The following is a 13,282-nucleotide window of genomic DNA, read 5'->3' on the forward strand; positions in this document are numbered from 1 at the left end:
TTTTTAGCTGTCGTTAAAAATTTTTCCTGAGAACGGCTCTGAATATTTTCAAAATACCTATTGGACAATTTTTTTTAATCAATAATTTAAAAAGTTGTACCTAATAAAAATATAATATGGATTTATGAAATGTTTTATTATTTTTAATTAGTATTGCTAATAGTAGTAAAAAAAAATTATTGGATATTCGGCGTTCAGAGCCGTACTCAGGAAAAATTTTAAATGATGGCTAAAACAAGCTAAAAACTCTTTAAGCGATTACAATAGTAATATCATCTAATTCAAAATTAAAAATGACTAGATTTTGTCATAAAAATAGTAGTAATAGTAGTATTTAAAAAAATTAACCTGATGATGGCCCCTCGAAGACAAAACGTCGGATTCCAAAAATGTTGACGCCATTGGATAGAGCGAAAAAAGTGGCATTGTAAATATGTAATTTATTTTAAAAATCGTTTTCAAATAAAGCCAGAAAAAAATTGAACAATTTAGCAAAATTTCGGGTTTTTCCAGATATCTCCGGAACTGCCCGAAATTTTAAAACTTTCTAAACGGCATATTATTAGGTATAAAAAAACACAACTTTTTTCTAATCTACGCCACCCCGTATCTTTTACGTCCTAAGATCCTAGATCCTAATGCTATCCTATACTTATCTTGGACACACTGTATATCTATGAATTCATCAAAATTTTAAAAAAATATGTACATTAATCGATCCTACAGAAAAAAAAAATATTTATTTTATTTATTCACTATTCAACTTATGTTTATAGTAATACTGTACGAAAATAAAGTTTTGGGTCAAACAATAGGACAGTTTTTTTTTGTATTTTTCCCATACAATTGAATGGTGTAACCAGTTTTTGATTTTTTAAAAATTAAACAAATCGACAATAAATACTGAAAAATTCAATGTTGCCTCATTTTTTATTGTTTTTTTGCATTTTTGAGCATGTTTTTGAACTGTGATTACAGATTTTTTTATTCCACTAAAAAGTATGTCAAAACGAAAGAAATGATCACCGGCTGAACTCTGCACAATGATTTTTCAAAGTAGAATTTTTCTTTGAAAAAAAAGTGTTTCAGACCAGAAAAAATTATCTCGCAAACTTTCAGATTTTTCTATCTAAAAAAAATTGTGGTTATTTAAGACACAGAAAGGTATACTTTCACCAAGTTTAGTCAAAATTAAATTATTTTTGCGAAAATGAGAAATAAAAAACGAAAAATAAGAAAAAAACTGTTTTTCGCATTTTTCTCGGTAATTTTGAAGTCATGTTAAAAAGTGACCTCTACAAAAGTTGTAGATTTTTGGATGATCCACAACTTTTGTATTGGACACTTTTTTGTTTGACGTCAACATTTGCAAGAAATCTCAACGATACAAGTTTTCACAACTTCTCAACCCCCCCCCTCCCCAAATCAACCCTCCACCACCCCTGCTCAATCATTTATTTTTTTTAGGTTTATTATAAGCCCTTTTACCATTTCCACTTATAAAACTTCAGGTAACAATTTTCTTTTTTTTCCCTCTAAATGAGTTATTTCGATCGGTCTATACAGGGGAATCACGTACAGGAATGGGAAAAATCCAAAAACGAAAACGAAATTTTCTGACGACGGTTACTGCTTTTACAACATTATCGCTATATACCTTACCCAGGCTGAAAGATCGTAAACAGTCGTTACGTTGCACACGTCAATTTTTATAATGAAATTTTATTAAATATTTCCCATACAAATCATACAATATAATATAGAAAAGAAAACAAAAAAAAAACTAAGTCGTACACCTGCAGACTATATCACAAAATAAATGGGAACCTTCCTTTGTATTTCAGTATATAAATATTCCACAATTACAAGAATGAACAAAAAGAACTTTTCCACTTAATAATATACATCTACGCCAGTATTAAAATTGTCCACCCGCATTTATGAAACGCATCGATACTGACTGGTACGAAAATTATCATTGCCGATCGTTGGCGTCCGGCTGCTGCTGTTCCTGGTAGTCGGCGTCTCCCTCCGCCTGATTGTCCTCCCCGTTCTCCTGGTTCCCCCACTCGAATCCGCCCGGACGTTCTTCTGGTAACCTTTGGTAATCTGCGTCATCGGGAGCGGGATCAACCAACGTCTTTCTGCGATGGAAAGACGATGTGTTAGCATGTTTAAAGGCAATAATGATTGGAGAAAAATTAAAAAATGTATTTGATTGTTAGAATTATTTAAATTTATAAGTTTCGCTGCTTTCCAACAGATGACGATACTAGAACTGCAAAAACTGCGATGAAAAATGTCAAATTTTAAGTCAATATAAATAACGCACTGAATATTCGGGAAAGTTTCTCGTAAAAAGTATTTGTTGATATTTTTTTCAAAGCACTGTGCTTAGTTTGTGATTCTCAATGTCAATGACCTCTGACATTGACTAATTTCTGTGAACTATGGGCAAGAAACAAATGCCCAACGTTAATTTGGCGTCATGGCCAACTACGTCACCGTTTTATTTTAACAAATTTAAAGCTATTATCGATGGAACTAAGGTACTTACAGTAATGACGGTGTTTTTAATATCTTAAAACCTCCTCTTTGGTTCGGAAAGACGTCTTCTAAGAAGTAGTAGATATGCCCCACTGCGATCCCCATCAAATCCACATAGACTGCGTTACCCAGCAGGACTGAGAATGCCAGCAAAATCCAAGGTAGGTAAGGCGCCTAAAAGAACGCCGTTAGTTTTATAAAACTTGAGCATAAGGAAGCAGGAGTAAATATTATTTCCTTCCCGATTTTCCCCTTTTTAACCATTATTTGCACCCTTCACAGCTCTGTTCATATTTTTTGTCGATTTAAAGTCGTCCGGTTACATAAAAACCCGTACTTAGAGGGAATCAAGCACTCTAATAACACATGATAGAAACGTTAAAAATTTGAAGTGACCTTGCCTCAGAAAATAGATAAGTTTAATTTTTATCGTTTATGTCCAGTATTATCAGTATCGGACGGAAATATACACTTTTAAACTACACTTTAGTAATTTTTCTTAAAAATCAATTGCTCGAATAATAGTTGGTCAAGAACCAGGCAGCCTGTTTTACTTTAACTCCTTATTTCAAAACGTAATCAATTTTAGATGACTTTATCCGAATCCCTTGATTCCATTTTATAATTTTTAACCAGACGCACAGTGGGAAATATTGGAAAAAATTCGAGCCACGCGTCAAAACTAATCTAAATTTAATTCTTTCCGAAATTGCCTGTACTATAAAGTCCCGGTGAGGTAATTGGAATATATGCCTAGAATTTTTTCAAAATGGCCGAGTAATCTAGCCACAAACTCGATCATGCAAAGTTTGACATAAAAATAAAAAAAAAGAAAAATTATGTACTAAAAGCTGCCAAACAAAAAAAAAATCATAAACATTAAACATATTCCTAAATCATGAATCTAACCCAAAACATAACCTCAAATATTGGCACACTCGAACGTACCATTTTTATGGATATATACTCACACGTTTAGAAAAAATTGAGTATGTTTGTTTTAGGTTAAGATTTATAAATTTGAGGTTATGTTTTAGGTCTAGATTCATGATTTAGGAATGTTTGATGTTTATGATTTTTTTTTTGTTTTGGCAGCCTTTAGTACATAATTTTCCTTTTTATTTCATTTTTAGATACCGAATATGTCAAACTTGGTATGATAGAGTTTGGGCTAGAGATTACTCGACCATTTTGAAAAAATTCTAGGCATATATTCCAATTACCTCACCGGAACTTTATAGTACAGGTAATTTTGGAAACAAAAAAAAATCTGTACTATTTAATTAGTTTTGACGCGTGGCTCGAATATTTTCTAATATTTCCCACTGTGAAATGGTTGGAAAATGGTCCCTGTTCCAAAAAAAAAAAAAAGATTTCGTGAATTTTCAATGTTTTTAGTAGGCATTTTTTTTCTTAAATCTATTGAAATATGGTCCTTTGCTTGTAAAATGTAAATTTATTCCTGTATTCCGGGATATTTTATCAAAATTTTTCCAAAAAGCCATTTTCTTTACTTTGTTGTCAGTTTTGTGATTCTATTTTCAATCTTTAATTGGGGCGTAAATATCTGTTTTCGATTAAAATTATGCATTAATAGGCCAACCGATAGAGATTTTTTGGCACACTTAAATATTACAGCAAATTTCGTGTATTACCTTTTGAAAAATATTTAGTAAATCAAAACCCAAGTGACTTCCCCAGCGAAGTCCTGAACTATTTTTTTTAAACAATAAAAACTGCAAAAAAATGACGTTTATTTGTTTTTTTAATAGGACTTTTGTTAGGAAATAAAAACTCCTATAATATGTTTTTTTGTGTGACCCGATCGGTTCATTTTTTTTACCGAGAAAATCCGGAAAAACCTCTAAAATAGATTTTTTTTCAAAAATTCGTAATCGTCAAATTTGAAGCTGGAAAAACAATTTTGCGGAAAATGACATGAAATGTAGTTTAATCCTGCGCAAGACGGTTTTTGTCCGATGCATAGTTTTTGCACAATTGCATTCTAAACAAATTAGGGTATTTTTTTGCACAGCGTGGCGATTTATCAGAAATGGTAAATGGCATCTGAAAGTAGACGACAAAATCTCCAATTTATATATCTCGGATTTTTGCCTGAGTGATGGGAAATATGCTAAAAATGCCCTTGAAAGTCCCCCGAAATGATCGAAAGTATGCTCGAGCCAGAGTCCTCCGCTCACTGTTTCCCCCACTACCACTACCCGACTGTACTTTCAATCGTTTCGGGCAACTTTCAAGGGCATATTAGCATATTTCCTATCACCCAGGCAAAAATCCGAGCTACACAAATTGAGATTTTGTCGTCTACTTTCAGTTACCGTTTTCAGAATTTAAATCGGGACCATTTTTGATTAATCGCCACGTTGTGCAAAAAAAGACCCTAATTTGTTTATAATGCAATTGTACAAAAACTGTGCATCGGACAGAAACCGTCTTGCGCACGATTAAACTACATATTATTATCTGTCATTGTCCACAAGGTTGTTTTTCCAGCTTCAAATTTGACAGAGTTATGAATATTTGAAAAAAGGTCTATTTTAGAGTTTTTTCCAGATTTTCTCTGTAAAAAATAAACCAATCAGGTCGCACAAAAAACCATTTTATAAGTTTTTTTATTATCTACAAAAGTTCAATTGAGAGTAAGACAATTCCATCATTATTTTTTGAGATATAAAAAAAAAAGTCATTTTATTTGCTTAAAAAAAATTGTTCACGACTTTGCTGGGGAAATCGCTTGAGTTTTCATTTATAAGTATTTTTCAAAACGAAATACATGAAATTTGCCATATTTAAGTGTAAAAACAACCTCTTTTCTCACTCTATTGGTTGGCCTATAAGGCCTATAAAAAATGAAAATATTTATGATTAAAGTCAATCAACAATTAGTCGAAAACAACAAAAAAATAGTTTGCAATTATTTTTTCGTTGTCTCAAATCATAAAATTAAAATTATTTTGCCATTGGTATAGTTTAGAATAATTGTTTATCAGATTCGAAGCAAGTTGACCACAAAGCAAAAAATTATTGATGGTGTTTGAGTCTTAAAATCAAAGAATTTACTCAATGTTCGGAAACTATTGCAGACATTTTTTTTTTATAAAATTTCCCTTGATTAGAAATATCTTAAACGATGGATTAAATTTCTTGATAGCTCACGCCAAATTAAATAATTTTTGAATTGTGCACCATTGATAAGAAAACAATATGCATATTTATATCTAAGTGCTTACTTGGAAGTTTAAAAGTCCAAAGAAATTCATCCTGACGTAGGGATTTCTTCTCGACCACACATACACTAACATTATAGTAAAGGCTTGACCTAAAAATATTAGATTTACAAAGAATGCGAAAGCCTGTCCGTCATTAAGGAAAATTTGATGCTTCACGTATCGCTTGGATAGAATTTTACTTTTTTTAAAAAGGATACAATCATGCACACTGCACCAAACATAAACATCAGTACAAAATCGGCGGTCCTATTTCTAAACGACCCTTCTTCCAGCATTCGACAATATCTGTAGGTAAATATCATGTTGAAGAAAAAATTGAAGCCAAACGTCCCAAAGAACAGGAATGTCGTCACTAGCCTCCATACTTGACCTTGTTTTATGATCAGAATCGGGTTGAAATACAACTGGAACGGGGAGGCTAGCTCCAATTGCTAAAAGTATAATTCGGTGGTCATTATTATATCCTAAACATAAAACATATCTAGTAGTCACAAATCATTTAACACTCGTTTCTGTTACATTAAAAATGTGTGGTTTTAATAACTTCAGCTAAAAATAACTTGCTTAAATAAATCTTATTACTTACAACTGCTAAAGTTGTGATAACACATGCAGTGGTGTATGCCCTGGTCACGGGGGGCATATTCAAATACTCATTTCGCAAATTCTGATACGCCATTTCGCTCTGATCCGTTGCAAATTGTTATATCACGACATTATAACTGGGAAATTGCGAAAATCTTCTAGAAGTCACAGTCGTTTTGGCCACATCAGTATATTTACTTATCGTATTCACGACTTCGAGTAGCTTATAATCTGACAAATGACAAACTTACATGACAGATCGGAATTGGGGATTTTAAATTTCGTTATGTTGCCTATCCTGTCTGTTAGGATTCCATTCTAAAGCGGACCATACACGTCTGCAAAGAATTATTAGCGATTTAAGTAGCCACTACACTATATACTTTTGATGATTTATTGATTTATAAGCATTTTATTTAATAAAATAAATTCAGCATTTAATTTTTCAAATAAATTATGTGCACAGTGAGGAAATATTTTGTTGAAGAGCGGCAACCAGAATTAAATATTACAATTTTCTATGCATTTTATATGTATAATTACTTATTTCTTTTAGATAAAGGCCCTATTTTCATTGTTTTGTGGGTTTTCATATTTTCGTAAAAACATAAGACAAAAAAAAACTTGTTTTTTTGTCAATTTTCTGCTCAATTTTCAAGAAAAACTGAATGTTGAAATTATTGTCTCAGTATATTTATTCATTTAAGAGACATGGAACTGTTTTTTGGGCGTTTTCTACTATGCTCAATAACTTTTTTATTTGTAAATATTTTCGGTCTTTGTAGATTCTGCTGATAGATTCTGATGGCGTATGTGGTATTTTACAATAACCTTCGATTTTTCTGTTGCAATCTCTGTTACGCATACACTTTCCTTCAGGTCAAATTTTACATCGCCCAATACTACAACTGCATATATTATCCACATATGTAAAAATACGGATATATCTACAATATGTGTTGTGATTTTTGCAATATAGGCAATAAAAATCTAGTTTCCTATAACTTTTATCACTCCACTTTAATTCCGAAGAGTAACGAACAATATACAGGGTGTTTCAGGGTTAAGTAGACAACATTTGAAGTCTTGTTCCTTTGGCCAAAATAAGTAGAAAAAAGTATGTAAACATAGCGCCGCAAACGCTTTGTTTTTGAGATAATAATAAAATAAAATAAATAGTTATATATTTTAATATCTTGAAAGTGAGTAGAGATATTTAAGTAAAACTTTATGATAAAGTTATACTTAAATATCACTGTTCGTTTTCAAGATATTAAAAATTATCATTATTTTTATGAAATTCTAAACATTCTGTATCTCGAAAACGAAACGTTTCCGGTCCTATGTCTAACTAACACAAATGCTGTCTTGCTTCACCATAACACAAATAATGCTTCACCATAAATTAAAACGATATACATCAACTCCGAGTTGCTATACATGCAAGCCATTTTTGACATTAAGTACTTAAAAAACTATTGTAAACACTATGGCAACGACGACTGTAAAATCGGTTTTTAGTATTCGGAGTCGCTGAGGCCACGTGGCTCTCCACGCGTATTACGAATGGAGCTAGAAACTACAGTTGTCCAACTATGTAATGGTTGAAAGTACTACAACTTCAATAATTTTTTTCTCGGAAACTATAAGGATTTCACAATTTTTCTTGACGAAATTAACTGCATTTCTCATGCCGCATCTATTTCCAATTTTTTTTGGTTGTGAATCACCCTGTCTACATTTCCTTTATATACAGTTTTGAACAGAGGGAAAACGTCTTCAAAGTTTGTCGACTTAATCCTGAAACACCCTGTAGAGTGGCATTTTTCAAACGTAGGTACACCTTGTATAAACAATAACGATGTCATGATTATTCATAATACAAAAATATTTGAATAAACGTTGTAGAAACATCTTTGTGAAATATTTTCCTGGTTATTAATAAAAATTTTTAATAGTATTCCTTGTTTTATTGTCCAGTTGCGTCGTTTGGAAAGGGGGGAGATTAAGTTAAATTGGCTTATTTTAATCGCAGGAAACGTGGTAGCTCCATGTACGCCGAATATTGGAACATACTGTAATTGTTCTATATTTAATGTCCCTAAAATGATACGCCCATGGAATCGAATTCCTCGCACGCAAGGATCTGAATGTGGAGTATGAATAACTGCTAAAATTATAATTTTGAGACTTTGGGATTTTTGGACACGTAATTGTCCATTTAAATCGAAAATTTTCCGAGAAAAACCATGTTTCTCGGTAAATTGAACAGAAAAATTTACAGGATACGTAAATTTTGCCAAGATCTATTTTTTGCAGTGGCTTTTTCGAACCCGCGACCTGCCGCCCCTCGGCCCCGCGTCCCGCCGCCGGAGATGACAGCCACCCCGCCTCTCGCGCCGCCACGTTCCGTCCTCCGCTCAGTGTTCGGCGTGGTCTCGTCCTGTTCACACGTACCGCCTCTCCCAGATCTCTCTTCTCACCCACCACCACCCGACCACCGATTCTGCCACCCCCTCGTTCGCCGCTTCTCCCAGCAGCACAATGAAGACTTCTTCTTTCTCCCTTAGGGTGATGCGGAGGGTAAGCTGCCTCGCTGTTGGATGTCCGTGTGCTTCACACAACGCTTTTGCCAAAAAAAAAAAACAATAAAAAAAATAACAATAACAGCGCATCCTGTTTGTGTGTCTTTTTCTCTTTCTTTCTTTCTGCCAAAACCAGCTTTCGATGTACACTAGGGGCGACAAACTGTATATACACCGAGAGACGTGTTCCTTGCGAAAGGTGCAGGGAGGCCGACGGACACGCTGTATATAAGTATAAGTAGTACGAAATTTAGCTGCCTTACATCACCCACTGCTACATGTTTTGCTTCCACGTCAAAGAATACCTTTGCGCTTGTAGCGAAGTCGATATTTATTGTCACACTACAGACATAAGCTATATGTAAACATCAATAAAACAATATTAATGTGCAGTTGGAGTTATTTACGGAAAATATAAGTGTATATATTCAAATACGGTAGCTGCACCAATAATTTGCCATTATAAACAATACTTCCGAAACATCGTAAAATTCTTGCTACTTTTAAATTTACATCTCAACTTTTAACACCCTTTTAAAATTTTAGCCTAAAAAACTTACAGAATACAAAAATAACTTTAAAAGCCTTTAAAATTTTAAAGGCCTTTAAAATTTCAAGGAATAGTTACAGAATAGACATCTTAGACTTGATAGTGTGATGCATATTATGCACTTTTGGAAGTTCATATTTATGAAATTTCCGCTTCTTCAGAACATAGATACACTCAATTCCATTGTCTTAAAAGAGAGACGCCCCTCTTGTGGAATTATAAATGAACCGTAAGTTCCAGGAACGATTAACTCTCCGCGCGACATCTTTATCCACGGCCTACTCGTCTTTATTAGTAGCAGGTGGGTCATAAAACATAAAGCACACCCTTTTCGTCGGATACACAAGACCCGGAGGAGCTGTAACTGTTTCTCTGTTTAGCTCAGCTTTAGCTTGTTCGACGACAATGTACGACAACTCGCGCTATAGTATTCGCCTCGCAAACTTAGGACTGCTGCACGGTTGGGACATAATGAACGAGCTATACGTGGAACTGCTGTGAGACGTAAATTTGTTTAGGGAAATAATGAATGGGTCTTAAGCGCTCACGTTAATAGAGTTGCTGGGAAAATATAGAGGAAAATGATGTACTTGATGATTGTTTCATGCCTCATAGACTATAACGTTTAAACTCATTATTTTTTGTTCTACATTTAAGTACATTATCATTTTTATAGAAAATTAAATATTTTTGCTGTATTTTCTGTATCTTATTTCAATCTATCAAATAAACTATTACTTGTAAATGAATAAAGAATCATGTCAATCATAGGGCAAGTTTTAAATGCGTAAACATATTTAAAAAGCGGACAGTTTACTTTGTAGAACACGTAATTACTAGTTTTTTATTTGCGAAAAAATACGAACAAAAAATTCAAATCAAATAAAAAATAACTATGCGGCAAAAACCAAGGCCCTTAAATACTTGAAAATTTAATCACATATCTTCAGGGTTCTCAAACTTTCAAACGTTTTTTGAAAAATTCGAATCCGTCAATTAGGAGAGCTCTGGCGCTTGTTTAAACATTGGTCGAATTTTTGTACTTATAAACAATTAAGTAGAATAACTTTGTGAATATTCAATCAAATCAAATTTTTTAAAGCTGGTTTTAAAAATTATTGGAAAGACGCTTCTTTAAAAAAAAAACAGATCGATTGGTCAATTAGTTACGTAGTTATAGCCGATCAAAGTTAACCGTCATTTACACTAAATGTACTGGGATATCCAGGCTAATTTTTCGAAAAATACCTTTGGTATTACGAGTACTTACCAGGTCTAAGTTTGCAATACTTTTCTTCATTGGCAACCTACTTTAAAACGTGTTTAAAGTTATTTATGCAAGCGAGAAATTCAATAAAATCGTACGGGTGGTGGTGGTGGGGGAAGCAGAGAGCGCGGCCGCTTCGGCCTGCTCGAAATTGAATCGGCTATAACTATGTAACCAATTGATCAATCGATCTTTTTTTTTTTTTTAAAGAAGCGTCTTTCCAAGAACTTTTAAAACCTGCTTTAAAAAATTTGATTTGATTGAATATTCACAAAGTTATTCTAATTGTTTATAAGTACAAAAATTCGACCAATGTTTAAACAAGCGCCAGAGCTCTCCTAATTGACGGATTCGAATTTTTCAAAAAGCGTTTGAAAGCTTGAGAGCCCTTCTATATGTGATTAAATTTTCAAGTATCTAAGGCCCTTGGTTTTTGCTGTGCAAAATTTTGAAAATTTGCAGTTTTTTAGTCAAAATCTGGATTACAAAATTTGATGTGATGACTCTACATAACATGAACTTTTCTTGAGCCAAGTATGAAAGTCCTATACCCAACTTAAAGACCCCAAAAAAATTCCCTAAAAGGTAATGTTTTTTAACCACATTTTTGACGATTTTTTCCATTTTTACAATAATAATCATGATTCATTCGATTTGTAACTAGTCATATTTTGTAAAATTTAATTACAAACATTTTTTCCCCTTCCATCTTCGCCTAAAATCAACTCTTGAAAGATACATAATTAAATAGGAAAAAAAGTATGACATTTTTTGAATTTTATTAACATATCGTGCCGTCAAAAGTTAAGCCCACGTTTTTTATGCGCATAGAAAAATTTGACTCTTTCAAACAGATACCGTCTGGGCTAATAATGTATGATATTTTTGATTCCATGCGTATCATCCGAGGTTTAATTTTGCTGAATAAGAAAAAAAGAGTTTAATAATACCTGTTTTAACTGTCATAAATATGTCTCTGTGCATTTTTTATGAACAAGCCGTGGGTATTATTTTTTATTCTAGTTTTTGTCTCTGCCACTCTGTTAGTTTCATACAGTTGGCTTAAGACGATGGGTAACAACTGGCAACACAGATAAGCGGGTACGGCGTGCATTTGCAACCAAATTCGAGAGCTGACCAGTGGCGGGTAGACAAGAGTTTAAGTGCAGCTTTAGTACAAATTTACCATAATTTATTAGGGCAAAAATTGATAATTGTAAAACAGATTTTACGCATAATGCCTAATTAACGAAGCAAATACTTAGTTCGGACAGTTTTTGAGAAAACAATTACTGAAAATTTTATATATTCATGAACTCAAAGAGACAGCTGACAAAATTGCTATGCGATGGCTTGTACATTGAGATCCGGCATAATATCAAGCCTTTCGGTTGACTTCTGATTATATTCCTGTCCCAAACTCATAAGTTTTCTTCCATTTTCCCTCGGGTCGTAATTACGGGAGTATTTTGGCATCGAATGTTACTGAATGGTCGGGTATTGAACGAACATCCGGCTCACCAATGACTGAAAACGGCTGATTGTACACTGAAATCGTCACTCTTTGTCGAATTAATTGGAGTATTTGTAAAAAAATTCCACCGATGGACGGGGGGGAGGGGGAACCAACCTAGCAACGAGCTGTATTGATCACCCGGTTGAGAGGAAAGCCCTTTTTAACGAAGTGATATCACTAAATCCATTGCATAACTCAATAACAAGCCTCTACTGCCTTTTGAAGGTTCTGGAATAGTCCAATCAAATTAGATTTTACCAAAATTTAGTTCAGTAAACAAAGACTCGTAAAAATTTGGAAAAATTCCGTGGAATTGAATGAACTTTACCCCAGTTGAATGTTAGGGCTTCATTTTCAAAATGGCGTCTAAAGTTCGCAAAAAAACAGTTTTTTTTTCATTCAAAAAAAAGTAAACGTTTTTGAAAAAAATGTAAAACTTTTTATAACAAAAATTTGGAGTCCATCTCGATGTCAGTTGATAAACAACTGCAAAAAAAGGCTAAAAATGGCAAAACGAAAAAAGATGTTATTACGAAACTTTCAGAATTAGACCAGGAAAATTAGCGAAAAAAAAAGAGAAACTCGAAAAAATTCCTATCCGCTATATTATTGGAAAATTGTCTAAAGGAACATAATACAAAAATCTCGTGAGTCAAAAAATGTTAATAGCTAACTTTTCTATTTAAACAAATAAGTGAGGAAAACATTTTTTTTTACTTTGCAGGGAAAACCATCAACTTTAGCGAAAAGTGACTCTCAGACAACTTGTAGGGAATAAAATTATCTACAAAATGAGACTTGTTAAATTAAAATCGGTTAATAAACAAAAAAGTTATTGCAAAAAAACAAGAAAAGTGCCCATTTCTTCATTTGTTTATAACTATCGCATTTATTGTTAAAATTTTATAAAACCTATGACAAGTTGAGGGTTTTGTCATACTTTAAAAGTGTGCCAAAAGTGGGCGCTGTAGGTGCAATAGT

General features: G+C 33.1%; 1 protein-coding gene across 1 annotated transcript; it reads right to left on the bottom strand.

Annotated features, from left to right (window-relative positions):
• Positions 1–1,702: 1,702 nt before the first annotated feature.
• LOC108907124 (derlin-2) lies at positions 1,703–6,636 on the bottom strand. Its single transcript, XM_018710655.1, has 5 exons — positions 6,385–6,636; positions 5,996–6,229; positions 5,799–5,921; positions 2,558–2,721; positions 1,703–2,144 (listed from the first exon to the last, which is right to left on the bottom strand). Exons 1-5 carry the CDS (start codon positions 6,475–6,477, stop codon positions 1,976–1,978), a joined length of 783 nt encoding a protein of 260 aa, XP_018566171.1. The 5' UTR covers positions 6,478–6,636; the 3' UTR covers positions 1,703–1,975.
• Between the last annotated feature and the right edge of the window lie 6,646 nt (positions 6,637–13,282).

Source organism: Anoplophora glabripennis, unplaced genomic scaffold (assembly GCF_000390285.2).
Source record: "Anoplophora glabripennis isolate ALB-LARVAE unplaced genomic scaffold, Agla_2.0 scaffold282, whole genome shotgun sequence".
Lineage (NCBI taxonomy): Eukaryota > Metazoa > Arthropoda > Insecta > Coleoptera > Cerambycidae > Anoplophora > Anoplophora glabripennis.

Bases quoted from the DNA above. Each gene is read 5' to 3' on its own strand.
- LOC108907124 (XM_018710655.1), bottom strand. From the start codon at position 6,477: ATGGCGTATCAGAATTTGCGAAATGAGTATTTGAATATGCCCCCCGTG. The intron at 2,722-5,798 runs GTAAGCACTTAG...GCGTTCTTTTAG, and splicing joins TTGGACTTTTAAACTTCCAA to GCGCCTTACCTACCTTGGAT. The intron at 2,145-2,557 runs GTAAGTACCTTA...TTTCCATCGCAG, and splicing joins TTAAAAACACCGTCATTACT to AAAGACGTTGGTTGATCCCG.